This window comes from Phasianus colchicus, chromosome 25 (assembly GCF_987193195.1).
Source record: "Phasianus colchicus chromosome 25, bPhaCol1.hap1.1, whole genome shotgun sequence".
NCBI lineage: Eukaryota > Metazoa > Chordata > Aves > Galliformes > Phasianidae > Phasianus > Phasianus colchicus.
In genome coordinates, this window is record NC_143460.1 from 1,693,211 (window position 1) to 1,715,181 (window position 21,971).

General features: G+C 51.5%; 1 protein-coding gene across 2 annotated transcripts in view; it reads right to left on the reverse strand.

Annotated features, from left to right (window-relative positions):
• Nucleotides 1–9,395: 9,395 nt before the first annotated feature.
• GRM4 (glutamate metabotropic receptor 4) overlaps nt 9,396–21,971 on the reverse strand; it is a 42,412-nt gene continuing 29,836 nt past the window's right edge. For both annotated transcript variants that reach the window (XM_031605939.2, XM_090124408.1), the window contains exons 7-11: nt 19,906–20,106; nt 18,870–19,006; nt 17,375–18,310; nt 12,510–12,756; nt 9,396–9,893 (exon numbers count right to left, since the gene is read on the reverse strand). In XM_031605939.2, coding sequence (XP_031461799.1) covers nt 9,844–9,893; nt 12,510–12,756; nt 17,375–18,310; nt 18,870–19,006; nt 19,906–20,106 — 1,571 coding nt within the window. In that variant the 3' untranslated portion in view covers nt 9,396–9,843. The remainder of the gene's footprint in view (nt 9,894–12,509; nt 12,757–17,374; nt 18,311–18,869; nt 19,007–19,905; nt 20,107–21,971) is intronic.

Sequence of the window (21,971 nt, forward strand, 5' to 3'; positions counted from 1 at the left end):
TGCAACACACGAAGACATCCAAATGCCAAAAGGAAGTAGAGTGGATGTTTGCACTGCCCCTGGAAGCCCATATTGAAGTGCTGCAGGGATGAGGCAGCAGCAGAGGGGCTCATTGCTCCCCATAAATTCAGAATGCAGAGGTGCCAGCCTGCATTGTGCTGCAAGCCCTGCCATAAAACAGGCTGCACTCCCTCCCTTTCACATTCCTGCTTCCTTTTGTGTGCATCCCTCCCCTGAAGCCTGTAGAGCTGTATTCACACAACAGGAAATCCATTGCTCTCCTTTTTCTTTTTTTTCTCTTTTTTTTTCCCCCTCTTTTAATTTTCCCCAAATGCAGAGGATGATGAAGTCATCTCTCCTCCGGTCATGAAACATCTGCCTGGAGAAGTTTGCAGTGCAATGCAACATATTTTGATCACTGCTACATCTAATTACAGAGAAGAGGGGAAAAAAAAATCACAAAATAGGGTTCCTTCCCACCCTCCCCCTCTCAAAAAAAATACCAAAAAAAAAAAAACAAAAAAAAAACAAGGCATTTGAGATATAATAGAAATGAAGCAGCACTGACAATCAGACCGGAGGCAGCTTCCTCATCAGCCTTGAAAGGCAGATGGCACCAGAATGCAGAGCCCACTAGGAAAGAGAGGGAACTCAAGAGTGAGATCAGGGAAAGATTAATTGCACACGCCAAGGGCACGCAGATATTGAATTAGGATCTCAGTATCCTCAAAACCAAAGATTGCTCACGTCAAGATATGGTATGAGCCCGTATGCCCAATCTTTTGGGTTCATCAAGGTGAATTCCCGCAGACCCCTCACATCTACTGTAACACAGCAGGAAAGGAAGAGGGCAGGAGGAAGCTATCTTCAAAACATCCAACCTCAGTGGTGGGTTCACGTTCCTAAGTTTAGAGAGATCAACCAAATGCTTCCCCTTCAGGAGCCAGCAAGCAGAGGGAGCAAAGGATGAGAAACACTGGCTTATTCTAAAGAGAGGCAATGATACTTCCACTCCAGAAGGAATCCCACGTTGCTTCAGGGAAGGGCTGAAGGCGTTCAAACACAGCTCAACGTGGGCCATGGCAGAGAACCTCACCTCCCTGAAGAAAGCAGGCTGACAATGGGACAGGTCTCAAAGGCACAGCGGGTGCCAACACCCACAGCCCCTTAGGATTCAGGAGGTGCTCATTGCCTCCTTTGCTTCCTGCTTTGAAACTTTCACCGCAGAGCGTTTGCAAGGTGCGGCCTCCAGCTGCTCTAGGAGGAGCAGCTCCTCGTGCACCGCAGGAAACAGAGACTGCAGAAGTTCACAATAATGCCCTAATCAAAATTGCTGCTATTTCCTCATCTTGCTCTTCAAGCTCGAAGGGAGTCCGTGCTGAACCACGAACAAACAGCACCTTTAACGAGACCTCGCATGGCGAGGAACCAAGCACAGACACCTGGGGAGCCTGTTCAACTGCCTCGCTGGAGATATGATGACAGGTTGTTTATAGCACCTTGCAGAAAGGCTGTGCAAAACAAACAGAAGGCTGCCTTCCTTCCACCTCTCTCCCCACTGAATTTCAAGGGAAAACCTGATTTCTTTCTAAACGTTCCGAGTTTCCAGAAGAGGAAAACAAAACGCTGTCTTGTGATGAATGGAGCTTGGCAGCTGTTGGGGACAGGTATGGCACTTAGAGCTGTGGGAAACTGGCCCAAAACCTTCAGATGCCGCAAGGAAACAAACAGCTGATGGGAAAGATGCCTGCAGGCAGGCAGGGGGGTCCCAGGTCCCCATTTGCACTTACAGTTGTTTGTCGGTAGTGTTCTGCTGGCAAACTCGCCCCCATCCATTTTGCCAGCAAGCCCTCTTCTAAAACAATGGCTCCAAAGGCTCCGATTTGCTGCCTCTTATCCTCATTGCGTGTTGAGGCACACAAGTGAGCAGCAGGTGCCTTTCTCAAGCAAACAATGCACACGGATGTGGTCCAAGCCCATCAGTGCACAAAGAACGCTCTGAAATACCTGGGGAGCAGAGATGCTGCTTCCGCCTTGAGCAAAAAGAAATGGGGACACCAGAAATCCTGCCAGCTGTGGGTCACAGACCTGCATAGGTCTCCACCAAGTTGTGTTGTTCTCCACGCTGGGATTTGTCCTCTGAGCTTCTCCCTTTGGGTCCATGCCTGTATGCGTGGTAGAAGCGTGCAGGCATCTCTGCAAAGCACCACGCACTCCCATTCCTCAAGCAGCCCAGATCCAGCGTTGACAAGGTCAAAGACAAGAAGAAAATTCACCCGAGGCTAATGGGAGGCAGAGAATTGGAAGATTAGTCACCATCCAGATGTCTGCATTCACAGGGAAAGAGAGAAGCGCCGGAAAAAAAGAAGACCAGCTGATGAGGGGTGGAGGACGTGAGAGGCAGAGATGGTGTGGGACTCAGACTCTGCTATTCAGTTCCTGGCTCTGCTTCCAGTCCACACAGCATCTGATTTCTTCACCATGTGCCCCCATTTTATTTCTTTTCCTGTCTTCACGTAGGGGCACTGGAAGGTCTATGGGGCTTGCAAGGGCAAATTCTTCCAAGCATGGCCATATTACAGAGTCCCAAGAAAGCAAGGTGGAAAAGAGACCTTGCACCCCCTTGCAGGACACAGGCGAATGTACCCAAGCAGATCTGCTTGGAGCATTAATGTTTGCTGGAGCAAATAGCTTGGAAAACTTCACCAACAGCAGGAGAGATGGCTAATTGGGAAGGAGTCTGAGAACCAGCACTGAAATCAATGAAGGGAATGGGTGAAAGGGGCTGGACACCAGAAGGACATGGATGCTCTCCATAAATTGTTATTCTTGGTCCTAACACCTCTGTCAACACCACTTTCTGCATATGCAAATAGGACCGTACTCCTGCAATTACATGGCAATCAGAGGCAAATTACACTCTTGCTGTTTACTTTCAGTGTCCTTAATTAATCCGGTTATTAGACGATTAATGAAGCTTGTTTGGTGAAAAACTCATAGCATTTACAGCCAGAGCTCACGCATGCACACGGCTGGCATCTGGTTCAGCAGGACTGGCACACTGAGCTGGAGGCAACAAGTCCAACCCCAACCCCTGGGGACCAGCAGTGTTGGGATAAGGCTGCAGCCCACCCTGCAGAGGGTGAGCTCAGGGCTTGGATTTTCCAGCCAACCTTTCTCATTTCTGCCCCAGAGGAGGGGAAGGAGCTCTGTCCTTTTCCTCAAGACAAATTCAGCCCCTGGCACGCAGCTGAACCCCAAACAACCAGACTATGGGGGCAGTGGGGACAGCAGCACAGCCCCCCCCCAGCCCAAAAGCTGCTGGAGAAGCCCTCAGCTTCATCACCCCTCCCACAGCTCCCAAGGCTCTCCATTCTCCCCAGAGGTCACCCTGGCTCGTGTTTGGTTAAGCCAGGGATAATTAAGTGGCATGTTCATCTAATGATCAAATTGCTGCACCAGGAGCATGAAAGACTGAGGAGAACTAATTAAGAAGCTCATCTGCATACTCCAGCGTTTCCGGTGCATGTATGGGGTTCCCATAGCAACCAGTACAAAAGCTGATGATGGTGTGTGGGTTTTATTGGGTTTTAAGTGCTGTTCCTTCCCTTTGTTATCCCCAGCAGATAACAAAGGCTCTGCGAGAAAGGTGGTGAGACACCGAGCTTGGGAGAGGGATTTCTGCACAGTGAGGAGGAAAGCAAATGCACTGTGCAAGCAAAGTGGGGAGGGGGTGATCGCAATCACTGTGCTCCATTCAGACCCCTGGAGAGCAGTGACTGCACATCCTGAGGGTAGACAATAGCACAAATCCCTGAGCTGGTGCTGCTCCATCAGAGAGCATCCCATGAGCCCACATCCCTGAGGAGCAGATGGCTTCAGAGAGAAGAGCTTTCAGAGGACCACAGCACATTTCACAGCATCCCAGCATACAGCACCTCACACCTGAGCTGGCTGCAGGGCCTCAGGCTGCTATTTGCAGAACCAAGACATGTCAAGTGATGGGAATGGGCAAGACATCCTAAAAACTTCAGCACGGCATGGGCAAGAAGGAAGCTGAGCACGCACTGGTGCGGATGTTGCTTGAAGTAGCAGTGGGTTCCTGCACTGGAATGCAGTCTAGCACCATTCTCTCTTCATCATGTCATTTTTCCTAAGCACCAAGGCTTTTCCTGCTTTGTATATTTGGCAAGAAACCTTTGCATTTAGATAAGGAGTAAAGCCTGGGATCAGATCTGAACTCCTCAGCAGAGAAGATCAACGTTTTAATGAATCAAATATATTCTAAACCAAATGTAACCTCTTAGTGCTCAAAAATCTGAGCAAGAATAACTTAAAAAAAAAAAAAAAAAAAAAAGCCAACAATCCCACTCATTCCATCTCTCTCTGGCTGTGAACTGGCCACAGGCCAATCAATTAGCCTGATTTTTTTCCCATATTCAACCCCCTTCCACCTGCCAATTTGCAGGCTGTGAATTGTTGGTGAACAGTTCCGCCTGCTATAGCCAAGATCTCTTTTCAGGTCTCTTTGCAGGGGAGCAGCTTTGCTGGAAAAGTGCTCACCCCAAGGCCACGCACAGCATTAGATGGGCTGGAGCAAGGCAGGATGCTCTAGCTGGCACATTCTGCATTAGTGCCAAAGGGTTTGGATGAACATAGGATGTTTGGCATCCAGCAGCACCAGCTACAGATGCCAACACAGCCCAAACTGCAAGGAGCATCTAACAAAGCCTGTGCAGTCCTGGCAGGCCTGGGAAGATTGATTTAATTCCTCTTTGTTCATTGGTCATTGTGCAGGGAGTACTTATGCATGAGCCACACCACCCTGCATTGTGCAGAAGCAGACTTTCCCTTCAGCAATGCACCTCCCAGGTCATGGATGGAGCTGGGGAAGTTCTGGTGATGTGGTAGCAGGGCTGGGAGGAACCAGCTTGGGAAGATGGTCCTCCTGGAGCTGCATTTATTACTGCCCTTAATCACAAGGGTGCAAGAGGAGTGGGAAAACTGAAATCCAAACCCAGCTATCCCTAGGTATAGTCAGCACTCAGCAAAGCATTGCTGTCACCAGATGCCTGCAGTTGGTGGGCACGCACCCAGCGTGTGCAGATGTTTGCTGGGCTTGGCAGGGCTGTCTCGAGGGTGGGAGGCTGCGAGGGTGAGACCTCAGCTGCTCTGCTCCAGGCTGAGCATGTCCTGCAGAGCAGTGCCTGGGAGTGCAGGACAGAAGGGTGCTGCAAGGGGAATGGCACCAAGGACCAGGCAGCTGGTCCTGCACACACAGCCCTTGCACACGCTGGGGTCATGCTGCTGATGAACATAATGCACGAACACTCAGGTCTTGAAGGCACCCAGAACTCTCATATCTCCACATCACTTGAGACTCCACATCTTGCCATTACCCACATGCTGCTACCTATGCTCAGATCTTCCTCTGTGACTGATGTACTCAGCACCCTGAAAAGCTCTCCTAAGGCTTGAAGCAAGATGAAATCCCCTCTGCCCATCCAAAGCCTTCTCCTCCTTCAACATTGTTTTCATCTCCCCCTCCCCCTCTCCTTTTTTACTCTCAATAAAAACATAATTACAGGCTTTTAAAAAAAGCAAATTATAGTGACATACTTTAATTATCTCCAAGCAATGGAGGACTAAATTACACAGTCAGGGAATCGGAGGTTACCTAAAAATAAAAGCAAGAAGCTTCATTAAATGCTAATTGCAGCTTTTGCCGCTGAAGTGAGATTTCAACACAATCTGCCATTGACTCTCTTGGCCATGCAGAGAACATCACTGCTGGGGCAGACCCACAGGCACATCTCCATCCATGGCCATGGGTGCTGTGCTGAGGGCAACCCAAGCAATTGGCACTGGGTGCTCCCAGCACTGTGCATCTTCCATCTGCCAATGATTGCAAGGAATTGCCCATCCCCTCAGTATCACTGATGCCTTCACCACAGCTCTCCAGCCTCCTCCCTGCCTTTCCTGCCAAGGAAAGTTGTGCTCAAAGTCTCCTCTTGTGCCTTCAAAGCTCCCAGCGGTGCTACAAGAGCCTGATTCTCCACAGCAAAGGTTTTGGTTGGCCATGGCTCTCATTGGGAGTGAAGCTCCCTAGTGCTGAAATCACAACAGAGCAGGTCACAAACTCTGCTGCCTTCTGCTCCCAGTGCAAGCTGTGCCTTGCTCCAAGCTCAGAGCTCCAACTGGGACTGTGCAGTTCTCCCAGTGGGAGAGGAGATGGATGGAGACCTGTCCTGGAGCAAGGGATACGCCGCTGGTGTTGTATCCTCCACCTTCCCAATCCATCTGCTTCTTCCAGATTTGCTTACACATGAATTTTGCTATGGCTTCAACAGGAGGGCTCCAGCCCCAGCTGGTGGGCAACCGAGAGACGAGGCTGAGAAATCTACAGAGAAATGATTTTGTTTTTCCATCTCCTATGGAGTTGGCCTAATTGCATCACTGAAGTCTGTAGTTTGCCTCTTGGAGAACAGAGTTAATGATGGGCTCCATCACACACAGGCTGGGGTGAAGCATGCACGCACACCCCAGGACCTAACACACAACAGAAAGGGATCCCAAAAGCATTGAGGGGGAGCTCAGAGGAGGAGGTGGAGGATGAGATATGAGCAGGTGGACCAGGGAGGCAGCGCTGCCGTGGGCTCCTCCCCCATTTCTCAGCTACCATTAGAAGTGAAGAAACATGCAGGCCAACCCGGGGGGGAACTTGAGCAATTAGTGCTATTTAAATTCAACAGTCCTTCATAAGAATAAAGGAAAAATCAGAGCAATGCTTTTAAGCTGGGATAGAGGCAAGTAGAACAGCAGCACAGATTTCAGTACAGGGACCAAAAATACATACATAAAGTGACAAAAACCAGGAATTCCCCCCACCAGAACACTCAGTATCTATCTTGCCTTCCAATATGTTAAGCAAAACTGAAATCAGATCCTAAGAGATGCCAGCTAGCTCCCGAAAATGCCCCTGCAGCCTCTGCAGATAGCAGCACTGCAGCCCAGATCTGCAGCGCTCTATATCCATCTCAATTGCTGATAGACTGCTCCCTTTTAATTAGCTTTCATAATCAAATAAGCGTCTAGAATTAAGCGGCACTGTATCATGAAATGCCATACAAAATTAACCAGCCGTGTTCGGAGGTCACTGCATCTGCCACCGACTCGCAGCCAGCGCTGGGAGGGATGCAGGTCTACTTAGCGGCGTGCAGGTATGGTGCCAGCAAGGGTAGGTTTTGAGCTGATAAAAATGGGGCCAATTAAAATTCTGCTCCAAGACCAGCGAGGTTGGGTTTGTGCAAATATTTTGCATATCTGCTTAAGAGCGTCTTTACATCTTTTAGGCTGCAAGTCTGTAAGGAGTAAGACTGAATTGCAGCAAAGCATGCTTACACCAAAATAAGCGCCCACATGAGGACTCTCTTGATTTAACACTCCACCAGATCCATCAAGAAATCAGGGTAGCTATTGTATTCAAACAGGGCCTGAAGCAAGAGGGGGACATGAATCTGCTTGAAACTACATTCAAAAATTGGCCGAGTGACGCCCTGCTCAAGCATCAGAAGCACCACTTTGGGATTGGCCCTTGGAGTCCAGAGCCCACCATCCCTCCAACCCTTAGTACAGCTCAGATCCCTTTCTGCTACAACAGCTGCCTGGGCATGGGGCTGGCTTGGGTCTCCCTCCTGCTCCCCAGCTATCTCCAGATTCTGTGCTGTGACTTGAGCCTCCCCAGATCATCAGAGACCAAATGAGCATGGGGATCTGCTGGGTGCCAGCAGGCATTCTCCATTTACATCTCCCCTGGAGTACTCAGAGCATCCCACATGGGAGGAGAGCATCCCTCATAGGAGCAGAGGGATGCTGTAATTAAGGTGGGATCAGCCGTCCCCGTCACTGTCAGGCAGAGTTTGGGGTGGAAAGCTGCTTGTAAAACCAGCAGATTGGTAACTCAGAAACAGAAACAGAGCCAGAGACATCAACTCAGGTTTTCTGGGAGCCCTCTGAACCAAGCAGCATTTCGCATCCGATCAGACAGTGATGGATGTAGCAGGAGCAGAGCAATTTTTCCTCCTGAGGAGCTCTTTTGACAAGTGTGATCTTATCAAAGTTCCAGGCTTTTCATTATATCCCTTTTTTCTCCCCTACCTCCTGCCTTCCAGCCGTGCTCTGCCCTCCCCACGTTGGCAGGGAGCTGTGCAGTGCTGACGGCTGACGGTCCCTGCAGCACTCAGAGCAGCACTGAGACCTCCCTTGGGGGATGCAGGCACAGGAGTGGGACTAGGGGCTGCAATTAGGTCTAGAAACATCCAAAACAACTGGATAACTTCACATGGGAAGAACACAGCTAAAGGGATGGGAGCAATCTGCCTCTGAGTGTGGGATGCTCCAGCCAGCTGCTGCAGAGCACCCAAAGCAACGACCTGCCCCAAAGCTGGAGGCAACTCTTTGGGGCAGCAGCACCTGTCCATGCCTCCTTTCCCCACTTCCCATCTGCTCTCAGCAACAAAGAGGAGCTTGGAGCAGCCACTCATTATTACCTTGCCTTTCCAAGTGCCTTCCCAAAGCAGACAGACATAGGCACAAGAAGCGACAACCCCAAAGCCCTCCAAAGCTGGACACCACATGTCTGGTGCAATGGGCTGCTCCCAAGGCTGGCACTGGGGCCACATCCTCCATACAGGAAGGACAGGGCTGCAGTGAACCAGAGACCTAATTAACACAGCTGGGTTCTGATGGGGGTGCAGCTGATCTCACCTGTGAAGAGGGAAATACCTTTGTGCACACAGAGCCACCCTGGGGAAAGGGCAAACAAGGAGAGCTCATCCCTTTCTGCCCCAGATTCCACCCCAAGACATGAGCACATGTCCTGACGTGATGCTGAGCCATCTTCTGCCCCTGCCCCATCCCAACACATGGATCCACCCACAGAGAAAAGATGCTGAGCCCCATCCCAAACCTTCCCCCCACCCCAACTCCCTCACCAAACAGTCACCAAGAGGCAGCAAACGCCGAGTGCAAAACCATGGTCTTTTATTAGAAATCTCCTCGTATAAAAATGATCATGCTCTACACAGTCATCGAATAATTCATAAACATCCAGGCACTGAACTTTGTAATTTTTTGTGTATGTGTGTGTGTTTTTGTTTTTTTGACTGGTCGGTACATAAAGCAGACATATTTCAATCCATATGGTCATCACATACATTAAGTAACCACCTATAGAAATCAGCACTTTGAACACAGTCTAGGTTTTACTTTATTTTTATTTCATTCTCCAGTTATTTTTAATTATTTTTTTTTAATTTTATGTATTTTTTATTTCTTTTTCCTTTTTGCAACATAGAGAATTTGGTTGGAGAAGGGAGAGTGAAGGGGGACGGAGGAAGATGGGAACAAAAGAAAACGGGAGAATTTATTAAAAATTTTAAAAAAAGAAAGAAAACAGAAGGTTCTGCACAACCACAAACAACCTCACGAATTCCAGAACAGGGAAAATGTTGGTTTTTTTTGCCAAGATACAGGAAAAAAACCCAAAGATTCGCCGCAGTCTGTCCCCTCTTCCGCGCGCTCCATCCCCTCTGCTCCACTGTTCCTCCATGGGGAGGCATGCATCGTCACGGTGGTCGGTGCTTTATTTTGATTGTTTCTTGATTTTATTTTATTTTTTGCTGCTGTTGATCATCTTCCAATGGGAGCTCAGCCCCCAGCCCGGCCCAGAGCAGGACCCCACTGTCACCTCCCTGTCCTGCTCCCCGCTGGGCTCTGCTGTAAGCGCTGGGGTCGGCTCCCCCCGCAGCCTCCCTCTGTGCCAGGCGGTTGTGATCGCTGCAGTTAAATTGCATGGTTGCTGTAGCTGACGTAGGTCTGCTTGGTGGACAGTGCTGAAAAGAGAAACAATGGTGAGCTGGGCCGAGGTGGTGATATCTGCTCAACCGTGCTGCACACCGCCTGCCCAGGAACGTGGTGGGGTCACCATCCCTGGAAGGGTTCAGAACAGCAGGGATGTGGCTCTGAGAGTCACAGTTACTGGGCATGGGGTTGGACTTTTCCAATCTTAATGATTCTGTGGTTCCTCATCCCATCCCATGACCCTGATCTGATTGGGGAGAAGCTGGTGGGATGCACAGCGTGCGGTTTGTTCGTGGATCCAACCAGTGCTGGCTTCCTGTGATGGCACAGAGATGTGATGGAAAGGCTGAGCCCTATAGACAGACCATCCTGAAGTCCACAAGCCCTAGGATGTCCCCCCCAGCCACATGACCTATCCTCTGCAGACAGAGCTGCAGGTGCTCCATGCTCACAGCATCTCCTCCTGCCCCAGTCCTGCTCTGCAGATGGTGAGAGAGGAGTGCATGGCAGCACGTGGCCAGCACAGCCCCAGCCTGAGATGACTGCACTCCATATCCAAGGTTGGCGAACACCCACACAAACTCACCATCACCTTCCCTAAGCCACCAGCCCTCAGCATGGAGACAAACACAGGAGGGAGCAATGGCTACAAAGCCGCATGTGTCCCAGATGCACTGGGCAAGCTGCAGCCAAGCCCAGAGCCAGGAAAATGCCACCAAATAAGAAATTGTCCGGTTCCCTGCAGGGCTGTGCAGCTGTCCTTGGGCTGCAACACAGATCAGGGAGAGCTGTGGGCAGCGATTCACAGCTTTTGGCTCTTCTTGGTGCTGCAGCCAGGCACGATGCTCTGCAGGACCCACTCCACAACATCCCCACAGATGACAGCAGACACCTTCAGCCAAGGACACGGGGAATGCCAGGGCCCTACAAGCAGTACAGAGGCGTCCTTTATGCAACCCATGGGCTCTGCCATCCACACAGGACACGTGCATGCCCACTCTATGCTCTCCCTCTGTCTTGCTGCCTCGTTGACAAATGAACCTCACTGCGGATTTTCGACTGGTATTCCCAGATAACAATTAGATAGGCCATAAGAAATTAGAGCTGACAGAGCTATTTGTTAACTGCAGTGTTTTCATAGCCAATCTGCCCGTATCAAAGCCCCGTGAATTATTCATTCTGTTGTTTATTTAAGGATATGTGACCTGCTGGTGACAGAGCGAAGAACAGCCCCTCTGCCTGGCACTGACAGCCCCTCGGTGCCTCCTGCACCAGCAGCAGTCATGCCAGGCTTGCTGCTCACTGCTGCACACCCAGCTCCCCAGTTCCCTATGCGCGACACATTGGAGCTGGAGACACAGCAGACAGGAGCTCAGCTCCCTGCTCCCAGCACATCTCAGCCTTGGAGGCTGCTGCTACGAGTCCCACGGGGAGAAGGATGTTCAGCACAGCAGCAGAAAGCACATGGGAATGACGTGGGGTTGGATTGTGTGTGAGATGCTCTTGGCTGAAGGGAGGTGATGTGCTGGTGCTCCGACAGCACCACTGACAGCAATGTCATGGGGAGCTCCCCAAACGGGGGCTGTTCTGCTCCTAGTGAGCCCACAGACAAAAGGGGGTGGGAGGGGAACCCTCACCCACTGCTATGTTGGGGTGGGACCACAGACCACAAGGAGCTGTGGCAGCATCTGACAAAAGCAACTTCCAACATGGAGAGAAAGGGGCTCTGACCACACAGCTGCCTTCCACAGCTCACGCTGGTAGATGAAAAGAGTGGATTAAGCAGAGAAACTGCCCATGGAGATACATAGAGGGAGATGTGAACACGTGGCTTGTACAGATGATGCCAAGGGATATGAAATAGCTCAGACTGGAAAAGGAGCAAGAGTGGGATTACAAAGGAAATCTGTGGAATAGCAGTTTGGTCTCCATCCCACTGATGCTGGAATCCAGAAACTGTGGTGGTGCACGAGGAATGCTAGTATTTCTATGGCGGTTTTCTCAGATTTAGCCCAAATAAGATTTCTCTTCTCAAAGCACCTCAACAGGATTGGCTCCAACCATTTATTCCTCCTGCAGGGCTCTATTTTTGGAAACCCAAATGCAGAACAGTCACACATTCGCTTTCTAGGGGTTTCCCAGGCTTCTTTCTCCACATCAGAGCAGTGGCTGTGTCCCCAGGACAGCCTCAGCCCCAACTGGGCTCTGGGGGCACCCATCTTCCCATCAGACCCTACTATGGACTTCCCATTAGACCCTAATAGCCTTCCTATTAGGATCCTTTTTCAGATCCTCATTGCAAGCACACAGATTTCAGCAAGCCGTGGTGTCTCATGTAGCAGTGGCAGCATATTTCCCATTCCAGCCACCCACCAGCATTTCCCATGGGATAACACACGTGGGCTTGCAGAGGGGATGGAGGGAGTGGGCAGGATAAGTCCTATCTTATCCATGTGGCTACAGTGATGAAAAATTGTGTTTCTAGAGTGGGAATAAACAAACTGAGAGGGAATCTGCTCTGCCAATAGGCAGGAGATGATGCTCTCTCCCATTGCAGATAAGCAGAGCACGCCTCTTGCCTGCACTCACGCAGTGCAGCATAGCATGGCTGCAGCCTCCAGCTGCCCCACCACCACGAACCACATTACCTTGTGTTTCCAGGTTTTCACACAGCTCTGATTTGGCCTCTCCGTTGGGACGGAAGCCTCCCTTCTGAGAGAACTTGTTGGACATGGTGGCCGCCGTCACCACCGCCTTCAGGCTCCGCTTGCGCTTGGGGACGTTCTGCTCCGGGTGGAAGAGGATGATGTACACCTTGGGCATGTAGAGCATGCCCAGGGACACTGAGGCACTCAGACTCACCGAGATGGTGAGCGTCGTGGTCTGGATGTACATCTGTAAGACAAAGGGATGAGCTCAGTTCACCACGGCTCACGGGGATGCGGAGGGAAATGGGTGTCTCTGGTGCCATGGTGATGGGCACAGGGAGGACACTTCATCCCCAGGGCCTGGGCACCCCACAGCCCCACCACCTCCCACCAGGTAATCCCCACTCCCCAGCTGGTTCGTGGGCTGTTGTCATGTAAGTCACATATTACACACCGACGTTGCCTTTCTGCAGTCAAAACTAATTTCACGCTCACTGTCCAGGACTAACAGTGACAGATGTTTTGCAAAATGAAAGCCCATTAATCTGACTGTAGAATAATCCATTTTTCTATGGAAAGTGTTTGGCAGTCTCCTCACAAGCCAGGGGCATCTGAAACAGGCGGCGACGAGAGGCAAAAGGATCCCTTCCCTCCTCCCATCCCCACCTCTCACCCACCCCCTTTCCATCAGCATCCCCTCCTATGCTGCATGGCTCACGCCTGGGTCTCCCCTGGCTAAGCAGGGAGTGAGCTCCAGGTCTTCACGTGCACACACTGTTTGTTTTACTCCAGCTGTGCACAGATACCAGGGCTGCTTTGCAGATCGCTAACAAAGAGGTTTAATGCACTTTCTGAACTTTATCCTAGAGCTGTTTGGTGCGCGGCGTTTCTTCTGCTGCAGTTTCATGGGATGTGGGGGGCAGAACCCAGAGGCACCCACTGGTGTGCCCCAGCTCCTGCCAGCATCTTCTGGAGCCCCAGGAGCAAGAAGTTGCCTCAGTGCATTGAAGGCCTATAGTGCTCTGAAGAGATAAGGTACAAGGAGACAGCTCTGTCCCATTCGTGAGAGCCAGTGGGAGGCAGCAGCTCTTGGCCAGGGCTGCCATCCCACCCCAGGACCTGCAGGACCCAGGTGCAACCATGCAAAGAAACCTCTTATTTTGTCCACCCCTTTTAAGAGGAACCACACAACCCCCAAAGTCTTCCAACTCAGCACAAAAGCAAAAAAAGCACCAAAACTTGCAGTGAGTCAACTGCAAAGTTTGGTTTGTCCCCAGAATAAAACCTATTGCTGTCACATGCGCCAGTTTGTTTGTTCCACCTTCTCCCTATATGCACACAGAGCCAATTTAGGCAGATTTTAGAAATAAAAATGTCACTTCATCAGGAAAAGTCAAAACAGCTCTCTGTGCCAGAATATCTGCTCCTTTATTTTATTTTTTTTCCCCCTACTCTTGCTTCTCTTATTGGCTGAAGCTCTCCAGGCTTTCCCACAAGTGTCCTGGAACAGAACTGCCAGCAGTGCTGGGTCAGCAGCTCCAGGACACCAACCCCTGCCCTGGGGACCACCAAAGCTCGATGTGACATCCCTGTATCCCACCATGGATGGCTCTGCTCTCCGGCCCACTGCTCTCCAGCAGATGCCTTTTAGAGGAGCCTCACTTTGCAGCTCCCGTGTTACATTCCATGCTGTTGACTCCCACCCGTGCCTCCAAATTTGGAGGTGTTTCGGCAATCAGGGAGCTCTGCTCAGAGCCCCTCCTACCCCCCAACAGCACTCTGGGGGTCTCACAGGAGCTGCCCTCGCCCTAAGGTGCCATTTGCTACAAACAGCCCCATTTTCAACTGCTGGTGCTGGTGTCACACCAGACCAAGCCCCCTTTTTTGGCTCAAAGTGGAATATTTTAGCCTGGAGGCTAAAGGCAACAACAAAGCACTTCACATTGAACCTTTTGCCACACCACAACACGACCACGTCTTGCAATTTTGGTTCCCAGTCTCTCAGTGGGGTTCCCACCCAAGGCTCCCCTTTGCCCCACCATTAAGAACACTTGAGCTGCCCCTAAAGCCCTTTGAGATGAGCACTGTGGTGGCAGAAGACACCACACTCCCCCCTTCAGCAGCATCCCTTTCTTCACTGCTTGGATCCGAGAAACCAGCCTTTTTCTGAGCCAAGATGCTGCTGCATCCAGGAAACTCATCAGCCCTAAATAACCCAACACAGATCCCCACACCCAGGCACCAATGACCCACGTTCAGCATCATCTGGCAATAATCACACATTGCAAGAGGCCGAGCAAGCCGTGCAAGCAGCATCAATCTCAGCCCCTGCAGTGGGTGCTGGGGAAGGAAAATCCCACTTATCCCTTCCCCAGCAGCACTAAGCAAACTGCTGGACACTCCTTATTCATCCTCTCTCTCTCTCTCTTTTTCCCTTGCTGAAAGCAAATGTGATAAACAGAGCACCAGACAATGACACCGCTGTTCAGCTGCTGCCTTATCAGTGCAGGAAATTGTCTCTTTCTTTAGATCCTCTGTTCTTGCTATTTCTGTAATCCACTGGGATCGGTGGGGATAAGAGGTTCTTTTGAGCAAAGGCTTGGGGGACTTGTTGTAATAATATGCCACCTCCATGCAAAGTTGTGGGCACGAGGCAAAGGGAAATAAAAGGAAAATGGGGATTTTCATCCGCATTTGGGGTTGTGTTAGACGGGCTGGGCAGTGCTGAGAGGTTGACCCACAGCATCCCAAAAACTCCAGCAAAACCCATCCTGTGCTCTGCAGGGACAGCAATGGAGATGAGTCCAGGCTGCACTGGGGCAGAGGAGAGGTTGGCCCTTCCCATGGGGATCTGAGGGCACCCCATAGAGCACCCCATGCAACGCCAACACCGCTGCAGAGCAATGCCCATACAAACACCTCCAGCTTTCACCCCACCATGCAGGCTGCACAGTGACATTTTTGGACCTTTTTCTCCCTCAAACCACAAACCAAAGTGGAAACATTGAGGCCAGCAGCACCAAGCAGCACCCAACCTGATCCGTCTGGCTGCTCCTCTCCCTGCAGCCACCCCACCCCACGGATGTTCCACAAAGGCACCTACAGCAGCACATCCTCATACTGAGCCGAACCACCACCAACCCTCCTGGGACAGCTCGGCAGCGACAGGCATTGAGAAAAAGAGCCACATCCAAGGGGAGTTGGGAACATCGCTTTTTCCGCCTCTAATCAGCTTGTTAGCAGCCTAATAACAGAGGAGCCCTGCACGTTACAAGCCCCCGAAGTGAGGCACAGCCTATTGTCGAATTGCTACTTGACAGCCAGCTTTCGGCAGCCCTAAATTATCCCATGACAAGCTGCAGTGAAGAGGTGAGCAACCTTGCGCATAATCTACAATCATTATCATTTCCATCTTTATTACCCACAGTATGCCGAGCACATTAAGGCGGCTTTAAGGGAGCTTTTGTTTTGCAATAATTTCTTAAAAAACCTGCTTTCTTGTTAGTATCTCCCCTGCCATCTCATCAAAATGGAAATGCTGCGAGAGGCTCCATTTATTTCCTTTAATTCTCCTTCACTACTCTAGCCAGAGCAGGATGGCTTGGTAAGGGATTTTTCAGCTGAGGCAAAGCTTAAGGTGCGAGTACAAACTCAGGTGCTCTGAGCAGAGCCAGCACTCCAGGACATGTGCAAAGCCCAGTGCCCACAGCAAAAGATCTGCAGCAAGCCAACTCCAGCCCTCTTGTAATACGTGCTTCCAAAATGCACTGCTTCAGCGGCTCGGCATCAATGGGGACACACTCAGGGGATAATTACCCTAATTGTGATGGATCCAGAAGGGGAATCCGAGTGGCAATCACCCTGGGGATGTTGATGCCAGGGATTTGTAGGGAATAGCAGCAGCGAGGTTTATTTGTTGCAGGCAGCGCAGGGCTGGCAGGCGCGAGCTGCTCGCGTGTAGCACAAACGCGATTCCCATTCTGTCTGGCAGGCAAAGGGGATTTTTTCTCATTCATGAGATTTTTTCCTTTGTTCTCACTTGAGCATGGGTTTCATCCAGGCTGATAGAGCACGCTCTGCCCCCAGCACAGGGAGGGAGGCAGGCAGATGGGGTGATGGGTTTCAGCAGACCCACTGCTCACACTGCCCATCCTGTCCCCATGCACAGTGCTGCAAAGCGGCACTCAGAGCTCCAGCAGGGCCACACGTCCCATCACAGCTTGTGTGATTCGCAGCCACGCTGAGGAATTTGCTGTCAGCATCATGTTGTCAAACAAACGGGTGTTAATTAAAAGCACAGCAAGGCGGTAATCGAGTGAGAAGGCACAAGGTGCCGTGTGCTCCACTGAAGTGCTGAGGGGTTCTGCTCCTCCCTTCCCTCATCTCCAGCTGCTCCCAGCTCTGGGGGATTTCAGAGAGCATTGATTTGGCACAGAAGAAAAGACAGGTAGTGGTCAGGGTTGCTTTTCCTTGGTGCTAATGACACTGGGCCTGGTCCTGCCCCCCAGTCCCCAGCTGCCCCGTGGGCCCATCCTCCCCACCCAGCAGCAGACAGCCCCCACCAGCCTTGTTCAGAGAGGGGCAATGGGGACTACAGTGTGCAGAAAAAGGGGGTGAGGGGAAATGACACAAGAAAGACAGGAAGGGAAGAATGAGGAAAATCACAAAAAAAGCCTTCCAAGTGGAGCAAGAGACTTCAAATCAACACTTCCTACCATGATATCCAAGCCAGCAAGACCACGTGTTATGGGTCCCTTCCAACTTAAGATATTCTATGGTTCATGAGAAAGCATCCCTCCTTGCTCAGCCCCTTCCTGGCAGCCCACAGGTCCACCAGGCACACTGCTCCCCTCCACCTCCCTTACCTTCTCTGCTGACTGCGACGTCCCAAAAAATATAGGGATGAAGGCTAACCACACAATGCAAGTAGTGTACATGGTGAACCCGATGGGTTTGGCTTCGTTAAAGGTCTCCGGGACCCCGCGGGTCTTAATAGCATACACAGTGCAGGTGACCATGAGAAGCATGCTGTACCCAAGCAAACAGATGAGGGAGAGGTCCGAAATGTCACATTTGAGGATGCCCCGAGCAAAGTGGGGGTTTGTAGTCCGCTGGTCCTCGTAGTCAATGACAGAGTGGGACGGGTCCACGATGAACCAGATGCAGACGCCCACGAGCTGCAGCGAGATGAGGCTGAAGGTGATGACCAGCTGGGAAGCGGGGCTGATGAACCGCGGGGCACTCACCGACTTCTTGCCCTGCTCGAAGATGCGGTAGATGCGGTTGGTTTTGGTGAGCAGCGCGGCGTAGCTGATGCTCATGCCGAGCCCGAGGAAGATGCGCCGCAAGGAGCACGTGCTCAGATCAGGCTCGGCGATCATGAGGAAGGTGGTGGCATAGCAGAGGAAGATGCCCGTCAGCAGGACATAGCTCAGCTCCCGCCCCGACGCCTTGACGATGGGCGTATCGTTGTAGCGCACGAAGGTGACCACCACGAAGAGGGTGGCGATGATGCCCACGATGGCAATGAAGACGGGTACCACAGCCCATGGGGAGCTCCACTCCAGCTTGATAATGGGGATGGGGGTGCAGCTGGTGTGGTTCTCATTGGGCCGCTCGTTGAAGTGGCACCGCTTGCAGTGGAACTCATCCAGTTGGTACTGGTAGCCATCGCAGCGCTCGCAGTGCCAGCAGCAGGGGATGCCTTTCACCAGCTTCTTTCTCTCGCCAGGCTTGCAGGGCAGGCTGCAGATGGAGCTGGGGAGCTGGCTCCCACCCCCCGGCCACAGCATGTTCTCCACCTGTGGGGCGAGATGGCACCAGGCCCACCGGTCATGTCACCTCATAGAATGATTGGGTTGGAAGGGTCCCTAAAGCCCATCCAGTTCCAACCCCTGCCATGGGCTGGTTGCCTGGCAGCAGATCAGGCTGCCCCATCCATGGCTTTGGGCACCTCCAGGGATAGAGCACCACAGCCTCTCTGGGCACCCTGTTCCAGGATCTAACCACCTTCTGAGTAAAGAATTTCCTCCTAACATTTAACTTGAATCATCTTCTTTTCATTTAAAACCATTCCCACTTGTCCTATCACTATCACATGTGAAATGTTGGTCTATTCTTGTTCATAAGCTCCCTTTAGGTACCGAAGCTTATGAGGTCTTATGGCTTATTACACCAATGAGGTCTCCCCAGAGCACCCCTTCTCCAGGCTCCCTTGGCCTTTCTTCATTTAAGAAGTGCTCCAGCTGATGCTTGAGCCAAAAACCTGCTGAAGTTTTCCAAACCACAGCTTTGGCGGCCTGACTTTGCATCCACGTGTCCCTCGAGTCTCAGATGCTACATGACAATCCCCTGCCTTACCTTCAGGTGGAGGTGGTCAGTCCAGTGCCCGATGACTTTGTATTCAGGTGTGGAGTTCCTGATCTGGTATTGGTAGATGTCATAACGTCCAGGTGCATCTCCATTCTCATTGAAGGTCACTGGAGTCCCAGCAATGCCTACAGGAGAGGGACGGCTCAGCACCCAGAGCTCCCAGCAGCACAGAGTGCCACGAGTGATAGCATCCAAAGGTTTGGTGTTTCACCCCAGCATGGAATACTTGCTGCAAGCAGCCAGGACAGTGCCAGCTTGGGCTCCGGGGAAAAAAAAGGAATGAAAGAAAAAGGGAAATAGAGAGGAGAAAAGGGAGAAGAAAAAGAGGAGAAAAGAGGGAAAAGAGAGAGAAGTGGGGATGAAAAGGGAGAAAAGGAGGAAAGAACGGGGAGAAAGGGAGGAAGGAACGGGGAGAAAGGGAGGAAGGAACGGGGAGAAAGGGAGGAAGGAACGGGGAGAAAGGGAGGAAGGAACGGGGAGAAAGGGAGGAAGGAAAGGGGAGAAAGGGAGGAAGGAAAGGGGAGAAAGGGAGGAAGGAAACCATTTCTGAGCCTGAGCTGCTGCAAGGACCATATGGGGAGATGCAGATCAGCCCAGCAGTCCCACCAAGAGCTGGAATTCATTGGTGGTGCCATGTAAGGAGTGCTGTTACAATGGCCATATTACCACTTCTTTTAAGAAAGAGTGAGAAATAGTTTTAATGTTAAGTCAACTGATAAACACTAATAAAAGGAGGGAAGAGAAAAACCAAGCAAGAGGGAAAAATAAATAGGAGACACTGCAGAGGAGATCACAGAGAGGAGATAAACAGAAACAATCAGGAGGACAAGACAGAAAATGTTTATTAAAGAGGTGGAGCGGAGGAAAAGATGCGCTTCCAGAGATCTGAGGACAGACAAGGGCACAGCAGCATGATGCTGTGGGACCTCTGCCAGCAGCGATGCAAGGCAGCAAGTTGTGGGTGCCGCGTCACCCATAGCAGAGGACACCCAGCAAGCAGGACTGGCTCCCCAGAGCCCCAGACCTGAGAAGTTGACGTTGCGGATGTACTTGAGCAGCTCCACGCCGTCCACCGGGTCCATCCTGGGGCACAGCCCCACCTTGCCGGGGCACAGGTTCTTGTGCATGTTGTGCAGAGCGTGTCCCATGGCATAGACGGCGTCGATGACAAACTGCACCTTGCCCTCCTGCTCGTATGAGGAGTCCTGGCCAATCCGCTCCCTGTCTGCGGACACACAAAAGCAGTGCTGCTCATGGGTCATGCAGCTGAGAGCCCACATCCCTGGGCAGGACATAGGGCTGAGATGCGTTTACCATCCCATCCTCACCCCCTCCACCATTGGCACCAAGGGGCCATCCAGGCGCCCTCCATCCACACTGTGTGTCCTCTGTCACATTCCCAGTTCCCCCATCCCCCTGTGCCCCTCGTGTCCCCCCCAGCAGCCTCACTTCTCGCTGACTCTACAGCCTCCCCTGCCAGCCCCGTTTGCAGGATGCTGCAAGGGCCCACTAATTGCCAGCAACAGCTGCCTGCCTCTCCTGTCATAACCACCCTTAATAGGACTGGAAACATGTTCATCATTTAGCAGAAGACATCGATCGATGTAACATGCTGTTAATTACAGCTAAGAAAGTGTCTCCCGTGAGGTGATGCTGCACCAGGAAGCTCTGACCCCGGGCAGATGGAAGGAGAGCTTCTCTGCCAGCAAAAGGCACAGTCCTCATCCTCCAAAGAGGCACAAGCATTCCATCCAAGGGCATCTTGGTTCCATGAAGCGGAAAGGATGGATATGGGAAAGGATATTCCCATGTCCCCATGCTGGGATGGGAACGAAACACCCCAGACACGAAGGTGCAGCTGACAGCAGACTAAGGCAAATTGATAGCGAACTGACCAACAAGAAAAGATGATATCAAGGAGAGGGATTTATAGCCCATTCTTCAAAGTTATAAAAATGCTTTTGGACTACGTGGGGATTACTCATGCGAAACCCGTCAAGTTATCCTTTCTTCCACATTATTGACAGGGGCTATTAATCTTCTCCCTCAACGTAGGGCCTCTCCCCACATTCATCTCAGCACGCAGACAAGCCACTCTATCTTGTCAAGATAATTACCCATTAAAGCAAGGCTGTAACAGACTGCACGCGGGCGCTGAGCCCCTGGGGGTGTCCCAGCCCCACTGGTGTCCCCGAGAGCCCACCCACCGCAATGGGAATTGGGCTGATGCTGAGAGGAGACGATGCGGAGCAGGATGCTGAGGTTCATGATGTCGCGCTCCCGAAGCGGAGACAATAAATCTCCGTGGATCCCTCTGTCGATTGGGGCTGCAAAAGGGATGTGACCTCGCTGATTATAACAGCAGGGTCGTGCATTGTTCTAAAGGGCTGATAATTAATTTTCAAGTGCGTGAGGGGCCTCTGCGGGCACCTCTCCGAGGGCCTTTCTCCTCCAGTGGAGGATGATTTCAGGTCAGCAGTAATTCTGAGCACATCACTGACACCAGCTTTTGGTAGGAGCAAAACAAACCCACACCTTTGGGCTTCATGAGCCCGCCAGAGACCTCAGCACAGAGCCAGTATGGAGAAGCTGCAGGGTTTAAGGAAAGCACAGGTATCATCCATCTCTGCCCCATTTGCAGGAGCAGTCATCTCACTGAAAACAAATAGGGCAAATCCTGCCCCGCTTGTCCTGTTGGGGCTGTGCTGGAGAACAGCCAGCGGGTGCCACAAAAAACCAATGCCATATTGGGGACAGACTGGAGAGGAACAAAACTGGGGGAAGAACTGGGGGATTGGTAGGTTGTCCTGCTTGGTGGCGGGCACTTTGCAGCCTGGTTTGGGGATGCAAAAGCAAAGAGGAGTTGCCATTTCTCTGCATGGTTTGGGCTCCTCCCACACCAGAAGCTGATGGGGAAAGTCCATACAACTTCTACTGCAAAACCACCCCAAATGGGTGTTTGCATCAGCCTTGCAAAGCAGAGTGCACAGCACTGCATGGGCTGGTTATTTACTTCAGGCCCTGCATTTTTTCCCCTCTGTTCATCTGCCAAACAAGTGTTCAGGAGATCATTTATTTCCTGACAAATTC